The sequence below is a fragment of the Theropithecus gelada genome, chromosome X (genome assembly GCF_003255815.1).
Source record: "Theropithecus gelada isolate Dixy chromosome X, Tgel_1.0, whole genome shotgun sequence".
Taxonomy (NCBI): Eukaryota; Metazoa; Chordata; class Mammalia; order Primates; family Cercopithecidae; genus Theropithecus; species Theropithecus gelada.
The window spans coordinates 149,727,431-149,746,388 of NC_037689.1; the positions used below are offsets into that span (position 1 = coordinate 149,727,431).

Consider the following 18,958-nt stretch of genomic DNA (forward strand, 5'->3'; position numbering starts at 1 on the left):
AAAAAGAAAAAGCAGGGTCAAAGACAAAGTCCTGTAGTGTATCCGCAGGGACCTCCATTCAGTTTGGTGTCTGTCATTCCATCAGTTTATTTATTTATTTATTTATTTATTTATTTATTTATTTATAGACAGAGCCTCTCTCTGTTGCCCAGGCTGGAGTGCAGTGGCACAATCTCGACTTACTGCAACCTCCACCTCCCGGGTTCAAGTGATTCTCCCGTCTCAGCCTCCCAAGTAGTATGCCATCATGCCCGGCTATTTTTTGTACTTTTGTAGAGATGGGGTTCCGCCATGTTGGCCAGGCTGGTCTTGAACTCCTGACCTCAGGTGATCTGCCTGCTTTGGCCTCCCAAAGTGTTGGGATTACAGGTGTGAGCCACTGCACCCAGCGCCATCAGTTAATTCTATTTGATTTGAATTGGTCAACCAACTACATCAGCCTAATTGTACTATTTTTTCACCTTCCTTCCTTCTTTCCTTCTTTCCTTTATCTCTCTCTCTCTCTCCTCTCTCTCTTCTTTTTTTAATTTGACATCGTCTCACTCTGTTGCCCAGGCTGGAGTGCAGTGGTGCAATTTTGGCTCACTGTAGTCCGAACTTCCCGAGCTCAGCTGATCCTCCCACCTCAGCCTCCTGACTAGTTGGGACTACAGACATGTGCACCCACGCCCAGATAATTATTATTTTTTTTTTGAGATGGTATTTTACCATGTTGCCCAGGCTGGTCTCAAATTCCTGAGCTAAAGCAATCTGCCACCACCACATCCAGCCTGCTTCCTTTTCTTCATGGAGGTATAATTTTTAAAAAGTTAGTCAAATGTTTTATTAAAATCTATGACATTTTCTGGTCCACTAGTCCAATAAACTGTTGATAAATGCCCATGAGGTTAGTTTGATATAATTTTTTATTAGTGAACTCAAGCTGTATATCACTGATTGTTGCTAACTGCTCCTAAAATATCTATCTGTTTAATAATATATTTTAGGGAACTTCCAGTTTAATATGTCAGAGTAAGGATTTCTTTGTTCACTTTTCCTCTCTGGAACCAACCAAAAACAGTAAGATGAGAAATAAAAACCAAAACTCTATCTTTGGTGAAACTTAATAGCTTTTATAACCTTAATTCCAAAAAGTAAGGGCTCCTAAGTGAAGTGAAAGTGAAAGTGAAGTGCAGTGAAAATCAGATCAGGGTGAAGATGACACTGAGGATACCTGCTGCTCCAGATTTCTGGTCAAGGATAGTGTCCCAAAAGTGTGTGGCATGACCTGACAAAGGAAAGAAACAATCCCTGTTTTGAAATAAAATCAGTTTTCAAGCTGGTAATGAGAACATCCCGGAACTCTGACTACCACTTAGTGGCAGAGGAGAGAGAGACTGGAAGATTAAAGAATATAACACTATACACGCATACACATGCACAAGCACATACACAAACACACACAGAGACATGCACACAGACACCTGTATCAACATAGAGGGATTTCCTGTGAACAAGGGAAAGTTCTTACTAGTCAGAAGTAGAATCACAACTCCAGGGAAGACTACTCATAAGAGATTATATAGACAACAAGTGATGTTCAAACTACTCTCTACTACTCATTCTCAGCTACTCATTACTATCCTGCCAACTCTCTCAGTTACTCCCCCAAATGATACTTCCATACATAACAAGGGTAGTAAAAAATTTCTCTAATGCAACTTCAAGTAATAATTGAAGACTAACTATCATGGTACTAATACAAACTTTGTTACAAAAGGAAGAAAATGACCAATTGAGTATTGTAATTAATGTCTTAACGGAGTCATCAGAGAAAGAGAATGTGACCCATGGATTGTACAACAGCTCAACTATTATTTAAGTATAAACACAATAGACATTGATTTTATACATTCAAAACAGAAGAAAATATGGTTCCCATGAGACCATCTTAAAGAAACGTATAGAAGTTAGCTAAATGATGAGATCATATGGACACATAGAGGGAAACAACACATACTGGGGCCTTTGGGAAAGTGGGGGGAAGAAGGAGGGAGAGGATCATTAAAAATAACTCATGAATACTAGGCCTAATATCTGTGTGATAAAATAATCTGTACAGCATACAGCCAACCCATATGACACAAGCTTACCTATATAACAAACCTGCACTTGTACCCCTGAACTTAAAAGTTAAAAAAAGGAATTGATGTAAATATACAATGAACAGAAATGATAGATACAAGGACGATTTTAAGAAAAGAACCCATTTAAATGTAGAACTATGACTGAACAATTATAAGATTTACAATAGCATGGAAGGATGTAAGTGTTATAAAACGTAATAATGGAGCAATAGTAGTATAGCAAACAGAAGTAAGGAGATGACAGGAACTGGTAGAGAGAAGGAGAGGTAGGAGTGGGGGTGTACTGATTTCCTTATATTCATCGTGGGTGGGGGGCTAACAGACCCTGTTCCTAGCTGATAAAGTTATAGAGGAATAAATATATTTTAAGTGTACAAAGGTAACAACTAGATTAAGTACAATAAAACCAACGAAAAAAATCCTATGGTAGATAGAGTAGATTAAGGAAGTAGAACTACACTTATTTCTTCATAATTTATAGCAAGGAGTTAATAAATTTTATCTAAATAAGTAAAAATTATTCAAAAATTTTGCCAACTCATCAATCTATACTCTATGCAATACATATTTTCTCCCAATTTGAAAAATCATTATCATTTCTCTTCTCCATGATTATTTGAGGAGTACCAGGATGGTCCTGAGATCACATTTGCCAGTTCCTCTTAGCATATTTTGATAATCTTCACCTAGTTCTAGCGACCTGAACTTATTTAAAGCAGCCAGGGACAACAATCTTGATTTCACTGTGTTCACGTTTTATTCCTATCAATGTAGTTGGTTTAATGATTTTAATCTCTCTTCTTCATTCCCATCAATGCACCAATCCAGTCAACATTTATTCAGCTTTTACTGTGAGTCAGATGCTATGCAAGGATATTGGCTAGCTAGAAATAAGATGTAGACAAGCCCCTGCCCTCAAAATGTTCAAGTCTAGTGAGAGGAAGACAAAAACGAATACAAATAAATTATTTTAATACCAGATCACCCATGCCTCAAGAAAAGGTAAATCTGTGAATGATTCCAGAAAGGCTCTATGGAGAAAGTAACATTTCAGTTGAGTCTTAAAGAATGAGTAGGTCTTTAGCAGGCAGGGGAAAAAACAAACAGCATCTCAGGTACAGAATACAAAATAAGCAGACACAGAAGGAAAAATGATCATTTTATTTTGACTATAATTTGAATATACTGGAAAGAGGGGCAGAGGTGGCCTTAGAGATTGTACTCTGGGTTGAAGATAGAGTCCAAGCCTTTGAGTGACTTTGTAAGTACCAATGGGTCCCCCTTGAATCTAGCAGCATCACATTTAGGTTTGATCCTTCACCACAAGACATCAATTCTCCATGATACCTGTCCTCTTTTCTTTGCCCTTAGACAACATGCCAGGTTGCCAAGAAGCACTCCAGTTGAGAATTGGATTGATGACCCCAGTGAATAGCACATAGCCCTGCCCAGTTCTTGCAGGCTATAGACTGCCCACTCCTGGTCCCAATACAGGTCTCTCAGGGGGTGCTTCTCAGTTCCTCTTTTGCTATATCTCACCTTCATCTCCAGGGCCTCTGGTACTTTCTTGCCTTCCCAAGCCCAACTCCGCTTGGTGAAATAGTTGACAGTGGCAAATTCAATCAGTGCAGAAAATACAAAGGCATAACAGACGGCTATGAACCAGTCCATGGCCGTCGCATATGCCACTTTAGGTAAGGAATTTCTGGCACTGATACTCAAGGTGGTCATGGTAAGCACAGTGGTGACACCTGAGGAAAGAAAAGATGAGAACCAGTTGCAACTGAAAGACTTTGAGAACTTATTTGATGAAATCACTGATTACCTATTTGAAAGGAGAAGCTTTACCCCACTCAAAATGGCCCTTTTAAAATAAAATAAAATTAAAAAAAAAAAAAACACCAGACTATCAAATCTGATGGGTCCACCTAGTAACCAGCCCATTCCACTTGGCAGAAGACTATATAGGCATCTGCAATGGATTACATTTAATTGTTGTCCTCTAGCTTCTGCTTAAATATTTCCATTGAAGAGCAGGTAGCCCATTTCATTGTAAGAGAGCATTTTAATTAGAGAAAAACTAGCTCACGAACTGAAATCTGGCTTCTTCTAGCTACTGGCCCACAGACCGATCTTGGAGTTTCTTCTGTGGCCATGCAAGGAAAAAAATCTGCTCCTTACTCTACAGAACCGGCCTTCAGAGACTTAAAAAGGGCTATGGTTCCTTGCGAAACTACTCATCTTCAGAATGAACATGGAGATTCATGTTCACCTCATGAACTCCTTTTCTTGTTTACTTCCTTTCCTATCCTGGCTTTTTTTTTTTTTTTTTTCCTGAATAGCCTAGAACTGAGCCCAAGACTCAGGACATGGTCAGAATTCAGTAGGATGCTTACTTCCTTAATTTTGGACACTCTTCTGATAATGCAGCAAACTATTGTGGAAAGTGGTTCTGTAGCTGCATCACACCCTAGGTCCCTACTGGGCTTTGTGAACGATGAAAACTATTCTGAAATCTGTTTCTCGGGAGTTTTTGCCAAATCCAAGCTTGTCTTTAGATCAATTGATTCTTTTTTGGGGGGAGTGTTATTCTAAATTCAAGGCTAAATTTTATTTACGTTTAAATTATATTTTACGTTTTTTCTAATCTTTTCATATTTTAGTTATGCATGTGAATATATATATATATATATATAAAATTGTGATTAACAGTATAAGCTTTAGAGTCAAAATGAACTAGGCTGAAAACTGGGCAACCTCACTTACTAGTAATATGACCTTGAATAAGGTGTTTTACCCCAGACAGCCTCAGTTTATCATGTGTAAAAGGGGGGTGATAACACCAGATAATACAGAGATTTGTTAGGGATTGAAGATTATATATATATATATAGTCTATAGTATACCTGACACAGAGTAATCATTCCATAAATAGTAGCTTCTGTAATTAACATGACTATTGTCTTTACTGTTGTTTGAACAATAGTGTTGTCATACTATATAATTAATTATAATAGTATAATTAGTGTTAACAACAATATTATCATAATAATTTTACAATTGCTAGCAATGTGTTCCTAGTCTCAATGAGTACTACATTAGAAGTTAGATGTTCTGAGTGCTCCCACTTACTTGCTTTGTATCTTAGGCAATTTCTTTATTCTCTCTGTGTCTCCATTTTGCTCATTTATGAATATTCCCTACTGTCTCTGTCCCCCAGGATTTTGATAAAGCAGTAGATGTACAAAGTCATTCAAACTTGAGGAAGGGGAAATGGTCAGAATGTCTTTCTGAGCATTGGCATGCTGAAGAGGATGCAGAAAGTGAGCCTCCTTAGCCTGGGTCAAGCGGGACATGGAATGAATTCCTAATGAGGCGAAAGAGGCTATATGCGAAATCAAGCAGAGAAGGCACTGTGTCCATTAACTTTACCCAGAGGGTCAACCATGTGTGCTGAAGCCTCTGGGGCTTCCTTTTCTATCTTGGTCTGCTGTAGTACCTTACTTATATATTTGCTATATAAATGAAAATCCAGACTGCAAAAGACTCTACAATTTCAACAGAAATACCCTAAAGGAGTACCTTTGCACCAACTAGGCGGGGAGTAATCAAGGGTGATTAGTCAAAACACATTTTAAGCCATGTAAGGAATCTGCCACATAGCTAATACTTATTAACACACTCTGAATCTGTAACCTGGTAGTCTCTGAGAATGGATCCAGGCCTTGAAAACCTTCATATCATATCAAGCAAGGAGTTACTTAATGGGAGAAACAAGCTACTTCATTAATGGTTATTAGCAAATGCAGTTGTCCACTCTGACACATTCATAGCAGTGTGCTACTAGTGCTTAGATGGAGAGAACTGTATTGCAACATAAGTGTTTCTGTGCCATATCTCAGTAGAGATTTCTAGAGTTCTAGTCTCTAGGGCTTAATTAAAACCGTCAACTTTTTGAAAGCTCTTAGCTAGTCAGAGCTGGTAGGGCCCTCAATCAAGCCTTTGGTACACTTCATGGATGGACGAAGAGATTCTTGGCATATTAAAAGATATTCAGCCTGTCACCAGTGCTTCTCTTTCAAGACTAGAAAAATATTTCTGAAAAGGCTCAGGTAGAACTGACTGTCCTCCCTCGTCTCCTTTGAGCACTTCTAGTGCACTTACGTGATGACATGTATCTCTTATACCAAACCACATCTGTGATGAGTGGAAAGGACTTTAATTCTCAGGCACAGCCAAGTAGCCCACTATACCATATTTGTTCCCATCAGAGTTAATAACGTACTTTTCTTGCAGTAATTATTAAATATATTATTATTATGATGAATGTAGCTCTTATTGTCTTCTTTTCTCCAACATTGCTAACTGTCTGTTTTGTGCCTTATACAGAGTTAGGTCCTAAGGATAAAAAATTTAGGTATTTCAGACTACAGCATTCAAAATGTGTACCCATTCTCCCCTTAGGAAATAATCAGAATTAATCACATTTCATATATCTGTTTACCTCAGACACCACCACAAGGGCAAGGATATTTGTTAATCCACTTTCAGTCAGGCTTAATTCTGTTTTACAAAGTCCTATCTGACCCTACCACCCATACCTTTATGAACCTTTTATCACAAACTCTTCTTACTGCCTAACTCTGCCACTCTATGACTTAGTGAGTCCACCTATTTTCTCAACCTGTTCTCTGAATGCATAAACCCCTTTTGGCCTTAACTGAAACCTGACTCTCCTCTTGAATACACTGTTTTGGTTCTCAAAATGTGGTTGATAATTCAGAATCAAGAGCTCAAGAGGTACAATCCACATTTTCTTTGATGTCTAGCACTTCTTAGACCATTACCAGATCACAGTGTTGTTGTAACCTGTGCTCCTTTGAGACATCTACCATCTGGTGATACCCCTTTCTGCCCTTTCTCATAAGTATCATCTATAGAATACTCCCATCTCCCCAAAGATTCCTTTGTGCCCATACCATCCCCTCCTTGGTCTTAGGTAACCACTGATGTGCTTTCATTTTCTATGGATTAGATTTTTCTCTTAGAGTTTCGTATAAATATTTTACGGTATGTACTCAATTGTGTCTGGCTTCCTCCACTCAGCATATTTTTAGGTTTATTCATGTTGTTGCATCTATCTGTGGGTTGTTCCTGTTAATTTCACAGCAGCATTCCATTGTATTGATATTACCTAATTTGTTTTTTTTTTTTTTTTTTTTTATACTTTAAGTTCTAGGGTACATGTGCATAACGTGCAGGTTTGTTACATATGTATACTTGTGCCATGTTGGTGTGCTGCACCCATCAACTCGTCAGCACCCATCAACTCGTCATTTACATCAGGTATAACTCCCAATGCAATCTACCTAATTTGTTTATTCATTCACCCAGTAATGGATATCTGGATTGTTTCCAGTATTTAACTATTGTGAATAAAGATACTGGGATGATTTACATATAAGTGTGTATGAGTATATGCTTTCATTTCTCTTGGTCATACCTAAAGAATGGAATTACAGGATTATATAGTAAGCATATGTTTAACTTTATATGGCATTGCCAAACTGTTTTCTAAAGTAATTTTACCATTTAACTTTCCCAGCAGATGTATGATCAGTCAGCATGCATCCTTGACTTAAAAAATAAAATAAAATAACTTTAGGCCGGGCATGGTGGCTCCTGCCTGGAATCCCAGCCCTTTGGGAGGCTGAGGCAGGTGGATCACAAGGTCAGGAGTTTGAGACCAGCCTGGCCAACATGGTGAAAACCCCTCTCAACTAAAAATACAAAAATTAACCAGGCATGGTGGCGCATGCCTGTAGTCCCAGCTACTCGGGAGGCTGATGCAGGAGAATTGCTTGAATCCAGGAGGTGGAGGTTGCAGTGAGCTGAGATGGAACCACTGCACTCTAGCCTGGGTAACAGGGCAAGACCCGCCTCAAAAAATAAAATAAAATAAATAACGTTAATTGATACTTTAACACTTTTCTCTGATAGTGAAAGTCCTTGGAACATTTTATCTCCATATATCCCCATCTCAACAGATATATATTACATTATGTTCCAGTATTTTATTCTAAATGTATTGTTTAACGAATAAGCCACTGTTACCATTTCATACAGTCAGTGCTTATTTTAGCCATTCTAGTATTTAAAGTGATGTCACCATGAGGTTTTCATTTACATTTCCCTAATTCAAAAAAAAAAATGATGTTAAGGATCCTTTTACATGATTATGGGCATTTGTATATATTCTTCAGTGAAGTATCTGTTCACATCTTTTGCCCATTTTAAAAATTGGATTCTTTGACCTTTTATTATTGAATTTTAGGAGCTTTTTATATTTTCAGAGTATATAAATATTTCAAAATATATGTTTTAGGTCTGCACAGATACAGTGTGCTTTATCTCAGGCTATAGCTTGCCATTTCATTATCTTAATGTTATCCTTTGATGAGAAGAAATTTTTAATTTTGATTAAGTCCAATTTATTAGTTCTTTTCCTTATTGTTATTATGTTTTTGTGAACTAAGGAATTTCTGTCTACCAAAGGGTGCACAGATATTGCCTTATATTTTCTTCTAAGTGAATCATATTTTTAACTTTTATATTTAAATCCATGATCAATCTCAAATTAATTCTCTGCAGTGCCATCTTTATCATAAATCAAGTTTCCATATATATGGCTGTATTTTAGGCTTTCTTATTTTCTTTAAAAATCTTTTGAGACAGGGTCTCACTCTGTCAGCCAGGCTGGAGTGCAGTGGCATGATCGTGGCTCATGGCAGCCTCAACCTCCCAGGCCCAAGCAATCCTCTCACCTCAGCCTCCCAAGTAGCTGGGACCACAGGGATGTGCCACCACATCTGGCTAATTAAAAAGAAAGAATTTAAGACGAGGTCTCCCTATGTTGCCCAGGCTGGTCTTGAACTCCTGGGCTCAAGCAGTACTCCCACTTCAGCCTCTCAAAGTGCTGGGATTACAGGCATGAGCTGCCACTCCCAGTCTCTCTACTTCGTTCTTTTTTAGAAGGATATATTGGCTATTCTTGCTTTTTTTCTTACATAAAAAATTCTGCAATCACTTTTTACATTAACATTTTAACTTGCAGGTTCTCACATCAATGCAATTAATGTAAATATAAATTCTAAATTAACGTGTGGCCAAGTTTGAATTAGCAAATGGATTATCAAGGAATCTCATATTTCACACAAAGCCCAGGCCAAAAGAAACATGCTTCTTTATTGTCTGTCTGCACTAGTAAGTGTATTTTTCTAGTAGTCTCTTGCATTGCAAGCATAACTCTTCAATGATATTGAATTTATGGGAAGTGTCCTTGTATTAATTTCCTTTGGTTTATGTAACAAATTATCACAAATTTAGTTGCTTAAAACAACTAAATGTCTTCTTACAATTCTTGATGCTAGAAGTCTGAAATTAGTTTCACTGGTCCAGTGTCAAGGTGTTAGCAGGGTTGCACTCCCTCTGGAGGCTCTAAAGGAATAATCTATTATCTTTTTCAGCTTCTACAGCTATATGACAGATTCCTTCACTCATGATCCCCTTCCTCTTTCTTCAAATCCAACAGCAGAGCATGTTCAAATCTTTCCTCCTTCTGTCATCACACTGCTTTCTCCTCCACAGTCAAATCTCCCTCTACCTGATTCTTGTAAGGATATTGTGATTGCATTTAGGCCCCATTCCAGATAATTCAGAATAATCTCTCCATCTCAAGATCTTTTATTTAATCACAACCACAAATTTATTTTTGCTGTATAGATCACACTCCCAAGTTCCAGGAACTAGAATATGGGTATCTTCGGGGACCATTATTCTGCCTACCACAATCTTAGTTGTAAATGTCTTTCTTATATAAATTTAAAAGTCAAACTCTTGTTTACCAAGACCAGGAGTCCATCTGCTTATCTTCCTGCCATAACAGTACCAGTTCATGTGATTAACACTCCATTTTCAGTTTCTTCTTTCGTTTGGGCCCCTGTGTATTTCCTTTAATTTCTTTTAAGCTCACGTCAAGACATTAGCTTAAAAGAATGGTTTCGGCTGGGTGCTGTGGCTCACACCTGTAATCCCAGCGCTTTGGGAGGTTGAGGCGGGCAGATCATCTGAAGTCAGGAGTTGGAGATCAGCCTGGCCAACATGTTGAAACCCTGTCTCTACTAAAAATACAAAAAAAAAAAAAAAAAATTAGCCAGGCGTGGTGGCGGGTGCCTGTAATCCCAGCTACTCAGGAAGTTGAGGCAGGAGAATTGCTTGAACCTGAGAGGTGGGGGTTGCAGTGAGCCAAGAATGCTCTATTGCACTCCAGCCTAGGCAACAAGAGTGAAACTCTGTCTGAAAAAAAAAAAAAAAAAAGAAAGAAGGAAAGGAAGGAAGGAAGGAAGGAAGGAAGGAAGGAAGGAAGGAAGGAAGGAAAGAAGGAAGGAAGGAAGGAAGGAAGGAAGGAAGGAAGGAAGGAAGGAAGGAAGGGAGGGAGGGAGGGATGGAGGGAGGGAGGGAAAAAAAGAAAGAAGGAAAGAAAGAAAGAAAGAAAAAGAAAGAAAGAAAGAGAAAGAAAGGAAAGAAAGAAAGAAAATTAAAAAAGAATGGTTTCTATGTTTTATCTAGCTTTTCTAGGATTTTATAAAGGAAGCTTTTTCAGGGTATCTCGTTTGTTATATTTCCCAAAGTGAGCATATTTAACCCACTCTCATACAGCTTTTGCTCCCTCCACTTCACTAGAACTGTTCTTTCCAAGATCACTAACAGCCAAGTATATCACAATACCCAACGGACAGTTTCTGTCTGCATCTCATGTAAACTCAGTACAATTCAACCCACATGAGTATTCTCTGCTTCTTGAAATACTTTCCTCACTTGACTTCCATAATATCACATCCTTTTGATTATTCTTTCTTTTTCCTACTTTACGGGTCACTCTTTCTCTTTCTCCACTGCTATCTCCTAGAATACCTGACCTACAATGCTGCTTCTTCCAAAATATAATTTACTTTTTATTTCACTACCCAGTAAAACTTCAAGATAGTGGCAGAAACACCTTCTGTGTGGATACCAAGTACACTCAAGTATATGCTTCAAAGGTACCATTGCCATGGAGGCAGTTTAGTAGCTGAAAAAATTAAAATATTTATCTCCAACAGTGGGAAAAGTAGGCAAGAAATGTTTTATATGTTTTAAGTCTGTGAGGAAAAAGTGCTAATGATATGCAAATGTCTTCCTAGACATCAGTATACTCATGATGAAGAAAATGCCTTTGATTGTAGGTACTATTAAGAAATCATTTAAACTTTGTGTGGCTTTTACACAATATCAGATAATTCATACTTTCAAAAAGGCTAGAGAAGAAGCCACAAAGTCAAACACTCATACAAAAAAAAGCGGATCTTAACAAAGTCCCCAATCCAATACTCTGTTCAGACAGTTTGGTTTCTAACCCTTTGACTTCTCCACTCCGTGCACTAAATTCCTCTTTTTCACTAAAGGATAATTCCCTCTCCAGCTTTTGGGGCAAGCAGGACTGAAATGGGAAGCATTTCAGTATCTTACTGGTCCAACAGTCTTTTTATTCTAACTTCCTCTTTAAGAATTCTGTCGTCTAAAACCCCACGGTCTGATGATTCATTTACTCCTGCTAGGCACAGGCATTTCTCCCATTCTCTCCAGGAATCATTCTTCCACCTTTCTCACCTCCACTGTGACTCTGCATGGTAAGACTTTCCCTTACGCTGCATAAATTATCACTTACCAAAGACTGTACGGGCAGGAACAGACTCTCTGTTGAGCCAGAACGACACTTGTGACAGAATGACAGTCATGATACATGGCAAGTAGGTCTGGATCACAAAGTAGCCAATTTTTCGCTTGAGATGGAAGTGGGTTGTCATGACGACATATTCTCCTAGACAGAGAGTAAAATTAGGCAGTATGTAGCTACATAAACACTGTTAAATCAAGTTGGGCCCCAATTCAATCCACAAAACTCCTTAATCTTATATTCAAGACAGGGTATTCCAGCACCTCCCAAGTTCATATAACCAAAGCCCTTTAATAATCACAAAACAGTGTGTTTTTTTGTGTGTGTGTGAAAAAAAACAATGCCATCAGCGTACCAATACAGCTTGCTCAGAACAATTTTGACACAATTCATTCAAGTAAATTAATGTTCTCATTTAAATAATAATAAAATAAAAATCTCTTCTACAGCACTTTCTATGTGATAGGCACTCATTTAGCACTTTAACATTATAAAATATTTAATCTTCACAAGAACCCTATGAGGTAGGTACTATTGTTATCCTCATTTTATAACTCAAGAAACTGAGGCAAGGAGAGATGGAGCAACTTGCATAAGGTTACACAGCTAGTAAGTAGTAAAGCCCAAAGTCAAGCCCAGGTAGGTTGTCCACAGTTCATGCTCTTTAACCATTATGCTCTGCTGTTCTAATGTACCTACTTGGTTAGACCCAAAAGTTCACATAGCAGAATGTGAACTGACCTACATTATCCCACTCCTAAAATAAGAGTGAGCGCTTACTGCATTTTTACTGTGTGCCAAAATATTTTTCTGAGTGTTTGTGGAGTGTTAACTTTATATCCTCCTAACAGCTCTGTGAGATAGGCACTAATAATTACCCCATGTTGTTAAATGCATTAGTCAATCCTCCCTCTTACTGGATTTTTCAGCAGCACTTTATGCAGTTGATCCTTCATCCCTCTTGTAATCACTCTCTTCACAGAACCTCTAGGCCATGATGCTTTTCTGGTTTCTCTCCTACTTCACAGACCATTCCTCCAAAGTCTCCTTTGCTGTTCCTTTTAATTTCTAAACACTGGAGGATGTCAAAGCTCTGTACTTGTACTTCTTTTTTCTGTCTCACTCAGACACTGGCCATTCTCATCCAGCCTATGTCTTTAATACCTTAAACGCTAATAATTCCCCAATGTATATCTTCTACCTGGGCTTCCTACTTGTTATGGGTTGAATTGTGTCCCTCAAAAATATATACTGAAGCATTAGCCCCTGTTACCTCAGACTGTGGCCTTGTTTGGAAATAGTGTTATTGCAGATGTAGTTAGTTAAGATGAGGTCATGCAGCACTGGAGTAGGGTGGGCCCCTCATCCAACACGACTAGTGTCCTTAGAAGAGAGCACCATGTGAAAACACAGACACACAGGGAGAAGGATATGTAAAAAACAGGCAGAAATCCGGGAGCGGTGGCTCACATCTGTAATCCCAGCACTTTGGGAGGCCGAGGTGGGCGGATTATGAGGTCAGGAGATCGAGACCATCCTGGCTAACATGGTGAAACACCGTCTCTATGAAAAATACAAAAAATTAGCCAGGTGTGGTGGCGGGTGCCTGTAGTCCCAGCTACTCGGGAGGCTGAGTCAGGAGAATGGTGTGAACCCAGGAGGCTGAGCTTGCAGTAAGCTGAGATCGGGCCACTGCACACCAGCCTGGGCAACAGAGCCAGACTCTGTCTCAAAAAAAAAAAAAAAAAAGGCAGAGATTGGAGTGGTGCAGCTACAAGCCAAGGAATGCCAGAGATTACAGCCACCACCAGAAACTAAGGAGAGGCAAGGGACAGATTTTCCCCCTCAGAATCTCTAGAAAGAACTAACTTTCCTGATGCTTTGATTTGAGACTTCTAGCCTTAAGAACTGTGAGACACATTTCTGGTAAGTTGCACAGTTTGTGGTACTTTATTATAGGAGCCTTAAGATTCTCTACTCAGCTCTAAGATTTATATATTAGACATCACTACTTGGGGATCTAATAGGCATCCTGACTTAACATGAAAATCAAGATTTTGGTTTTCACTCTCCCCATCCCCCACACCAATTCAAAATGGCTCCCCCAAGAGACTTTCCACTGACTTCTCAACCCCACCGTGTTCTGTTGCTCTATCTTGCTCACTCTCCCTCCCTCCTTTCTCTCTCACACATTTACACACACACACACACACACACAACACACACACACAAAATCAATCAATCAGCCAACTATTCTGGTTCTTTCTCCAAAATATTTCCATAATTTGACCACTTCTCACCACCTCTACTGCTACCACCCTGGTCTAAGCCACCATCATGTCTCACCTAGAGTACTGTAATAGCTTTCTAACTGGTCTCCTTGCTCTGTCCTTGACACTTCTTCAATGCATTCATAGTATACCTGCCAGAAATTATCTTATTAAAACGTAAGTCAGATCTTGTCTGTCTTCTGTTCAAGACTATCCAATGGTTTACCATCTCTCAAAGAGTAAAAGCCAGATTCTCCAAAATAGTCCTCAAAGACCCTTGCAATATGCCTGCTCTAATAGCACTCTTATCAGAGCTTCTTATTTTTCACCTCTCTTCCTTCACCCACATTTGGTTTTAGCAGGATTCCCGAAAGAGGCAATTTCCCACTTTTCTACTCTACCCACTCCCTTGTACCTAAACCTAGGAAGCACCACCCGGTCATCCAAGGCTCAATATACAACCCATATTGAATATGTATTCACATCTTAGCTTGTTTATGTGAACACAAAAAATACAAGTAGGCTTATTTTAAGTTTAGCAAATTAAAAATTACAACTTTGGGGTTCCCATCTCTTTTCTTTCTCTCTGCTTCTTTTTTCAATTCTTTTCTTTCTTTGTTTTATCTTCTGTCTGTGTCCATCTCTACTTCTTTCTGTCCTTTCCCTTTCCTTCACTCTCTCCCCACTGAGAAGGCACTGGGGATTTGTTTTTCATGAGAGTTGGACTTTGATTAGCTTAGGCAATTCTCTCTCTTTTCCATCTTAGTCTCACATTTCCAAACCCTACCTATTAATCCTATCTCTGATCATGTGAAATATTTAATATATAAAAGATGTAATAAATATTCATAAATTAATTACATTCTGTGGATCTAAAAGACAAAGCAAATGGACTTTTCAAAAGATTATAAAATTAACCACTTGTTTTGAATAACTGACTCAAAACAGTTGAACACATTGATTTTCCTCAATCCTCTCCTTTTCTATATTTATTTCTTTCTCATTATGTCTTGTTGTCTGTCTTCTGAAGAGGTGAAAGGAATTCTCTTTAGTAAGAACTGACACCTTTTACTAGGTTGCAAAGATTTCCCTTGTTTCTGTCCTTGTATTGCAGACTATCTGGGTCCAGTGTGAAATCGTCAAAGGGACAATGGAAAGACACCTTTATATATTAACAAGTATTCACAACTTAGATCATTTCTATGCGTGGAACTTACAAGTGGACTTTTAGAAAGCTTAGCAAATTAATTTATTATGTCAATTAACTTAATCAGTTTTCTTAAACACAACTCTGATATTTTCCATCTCTATACATCTTCTTCCCTGCCAAAGAGAGAACTGAAATTTTAATCAAACTGGAAGATTTCACAATTTCCTCCATCCCACCTCCACCCTTGTGACCCAGCTTATTAAGCTCATTATATACCATCTGTGTTGTGTATGTTGTATATGAAATATTCAAAGGTACAATATAAAACATACAATGCATATGTATTCACAAATTAGTTATTATCTATGTATCAGAAATGCCGCACAGTTTAGCTAAATAATGCTTTACATAACTGACTATATGTTCCTGAAGTGGGTTTGTTAGATTCTCTCCCTCCTTTCCCCTATTGCTGTGTCTCTCTGTCTTTCTTATTATGAGGGATGACCCTTTAAGTGATTTGGGAGATTTTTCTCCTGCCTTTGCACTTCAGTCTATTAAATTCCATCTGTGTTAAATGTGAAATATTTCATAATAGAACATAAAACACATTTACAACGTAGCTAGTTTCTAAGGTTTTGAAACACACAAGAGGAATTTTTAGCTTGGCAAATTAACTCATCATAAAAAAGTAAGTGAATATATTTTCTTAAATCTATCTTAGGTATTTTTCCCGCTCTCTATCTCTATTCCTTGTTCTGTATCTTGCCTCCTGTTTTCTTTTTATTTCTATCTCTCTGATTTTTCTTTATGTCCTGTTTTATGCATTATCTTTACTTACCTATGAGGGATGACCCTTTAAGTGATTTGGGAGATTTTTCTCCTGCCTTTGCACTTCAGTCTATTAAATTCCATCTGTGTTAAATGTGAAATATTTCATAATAGAACATAAAACACATTTACAACGTAGCTAGTTTCTAAGGTTTTGAAACACACAAGAGGAATTTTTAGCTTGGCAAATTAACTCATCATAAAAAAGTAAGTGGATATATTTTCTTAAATCTATCTTAGGTATTTTTCCCGCTCTCTATCTCTATTCCTTGTTCTTTGTCTTGCCTCCTGTTTTCTTTTTATTTCCATCTCTCTGATTTTTCTTTAGGTCCTGTTTTATGCATTATCTTTACTTACCTATGCTACACATCTAAAGAAATAATATATACAATGCCAATAATAATAAAAATGTCATTCTAACAAATGATCAAAATTTCTAGGAAAGATGGATATATAAGGATCACACATCCAAACTATCATTTTAGAAAATTAATGTAATAATTCGCCAAATTAGGGAAAATAGGGGATGATGTCAACAACTAGCCACAGACTTTGAGGAATTTCATTCATTTATTTAATACATGTTTGAATCTGGAGCAAAGAGCAGACAGCCTCTGCTTGAAGCTAGTTCATAGTGAGGACTGACAGCATTTGGAGAGAAAGCCAGCCATACCAATCAGAACATCCATGGATTGTGGGTCTGACCTTTCTCTGGCCTAGATTTCCATTCATATGCTAGACCCTACATGGAAGAGTGTATGCAGAATTTAGAAAGGAATGCCCATAATTTATGGTCACAATAAAAACAATACATATATATGTGAGGTAATAATATTTTATATGGTTCCTAAATCAATAGGTATAAAAGTATGTGCAGCAAAATGTCTCCCTCCCAAATCTGCCCCCAAATTACCCATTTCACATCTCCTTCTTTTAGGTAACTATGATTAACAGCCTCTTGTGTATCTTCCTAGAAAGAGTATGGTGGGTGTGTGTGTGTGTGTGTGTGTGTGTGTGTGTGTACACAGTTTGAAAACATTTATCTACAATAATTAAAATAATGTAATACATATAAAAATAGACAGAAAGACAACAATGAAAGAGAATAATAAATATAGACACAGATTTATGCATTTGTATGTGTATGTATGTGCACACATATGAATTTAGTATATGATAAAAGCAGCATCTCATTTCACTGAGGAAACACTGGATTATTCATTCATGGCTACTGGTACATTTGGTTACCTCATAGTGCAAACCAAAAATAAAACTCCAGATTATATTCGAGATGTAAATTTTAAAAATGGAAATAATGTAGTTCCTAAAAAATGTAGGTAAAAAGTTGGAAAGATGTCCAATTCATATAGCAGACTGAGCAGCAACATTTACCTCCTCTTTCTCTTAAGACTTCATCAAGTGCCAGTGAAAACAGTAAAATAGAATAAACCCATAAGGAAGAAAACAACAGTAAAGAATGAATTAAAGAGCTCAAGAGAATTTTGGAATTCAGAAAGTGCTAATGGTGAAAGCAGGCCTCAGTGTAGATGAGAAGCTGCAGAGGGAGGTCAGTTTACAAGGGAGGTCCCTGCTGGCACCGCCCAGAGAGGACACAGACCTGGAGGCTGCAGGGACAAAGGGAGAGGGTCTCAAGAATGGGAATGGAAAATAGGGACATTTCCTGCAGATCTGAACTTGGAAAAGTTACAAGCCCTACTTCCATAGGCACAGTGGCTATATCAATATGTTTACTCTCGCAGTCGAAAGAAAGATAACCTGAGTGCCTTTTTCTAAAATACTCTGAAGCGTCTTTCTACAGAAAACTAGGGAAATTTAAGTGGGTGGTAGGCCCTTAAAGAAGAAATGCAATCCTAACAAAAGACAGTATTTACACAGTCATAATAATACAAATTTCTCTTGCTGGTTTTGAGCTTTTTAAATCAATCTATAGAGAAAGTATTGAAAGCTTAATTAGGGGTATATAACTGTATTAGTTTTCTATTTATTGGTACTTTATCAAATTACCCCACGCTTGTTGGCTTAAAACAGCACAAACTTATACTCTTATACTTCTGAAGGTCAGAAGTCTAAAATGGGTCTCACTGTGCTAAAATCAGGATGTAAGTGGGGCTGCCTTCACTTCTGGTGACTCTACGGAAGAATAGGTTTTCTCGCCTTTTTGACTTCTCTGGGTAGTCCACATTTCTGGGCTTGTGGCCCCATTTGTCATCTTTCAAGCCAGCTGTAAAATATCTTCTACTCATTTTCTTTTTGACTCTTGTCTCCCTCCCTCTCCTTTATAAGGATCCTCATGGTTACATTATGCCCACTTGAATAATTCAGAATAATCTATTTTGAAATCAGCTGATTAGGAACCTTAATCCCCACTTTCCATGTAACCTAACATGTTCACAGGTTCTAGGGAATAGAATGTGGACATCTTTGGGGGGCCACTATTCTCCCTACCACAAGAACTAAGTGTACATTTTAATCTGTTTTTACAATGAAAGCAAACTTTTAGTTGTCAGAAGTTGGAAGAAAGAAGGAGAGGATATGAGGACAGAAGGGTTGATAGATCAATAAATATAGCTAACTATTTGATCCAGCTATCAAGACTTGAAGGAAAGGAGAGGTAGGGCCAATGGAAGTGAGATAAGCACTCATATACCTTAGAGTAGGGAATCAATGTTTCGTCTCTAAAGGTGAAAAACAGCAGTATAAGCTCATTATTCAGAACTATGGAGGGAACCATCAGAAGTAAAACATAAGTAGTTAAAATGAGAACTGCTCCTTTTCAGTATATACCTTT

General features: G+C 37.9%; 1 protein-coding gene across 1 annotated transcript in view; it reads right to left on the bottom strand.

The window, feature by feature from the left end:
• Positions 1-18,958, bottom strand: part of GABRA3 (gamma-aminobutyric acid type A receptor alpha3 subunit) — a 288,587-nt gene that overhangs the window by 22,259 nt on the left and 247,370 nt on the right. The window contains exons 8-9 of the mRNA XM_025372543.1: positions 11,893-12,045; positions 3,666-3,877 (exon numbers count right to left, since the gene is read on the bottom strand). Of these exons, the coding sequence (XP_025228328.1) occupies positions 3,666-3,877; positions 11,893-12,045 (365 nt within the window). The remainder of the gene's footprint in view (positions 1-3,665; positions 3,878-11,892; positions 12,046-18,958) is intronic.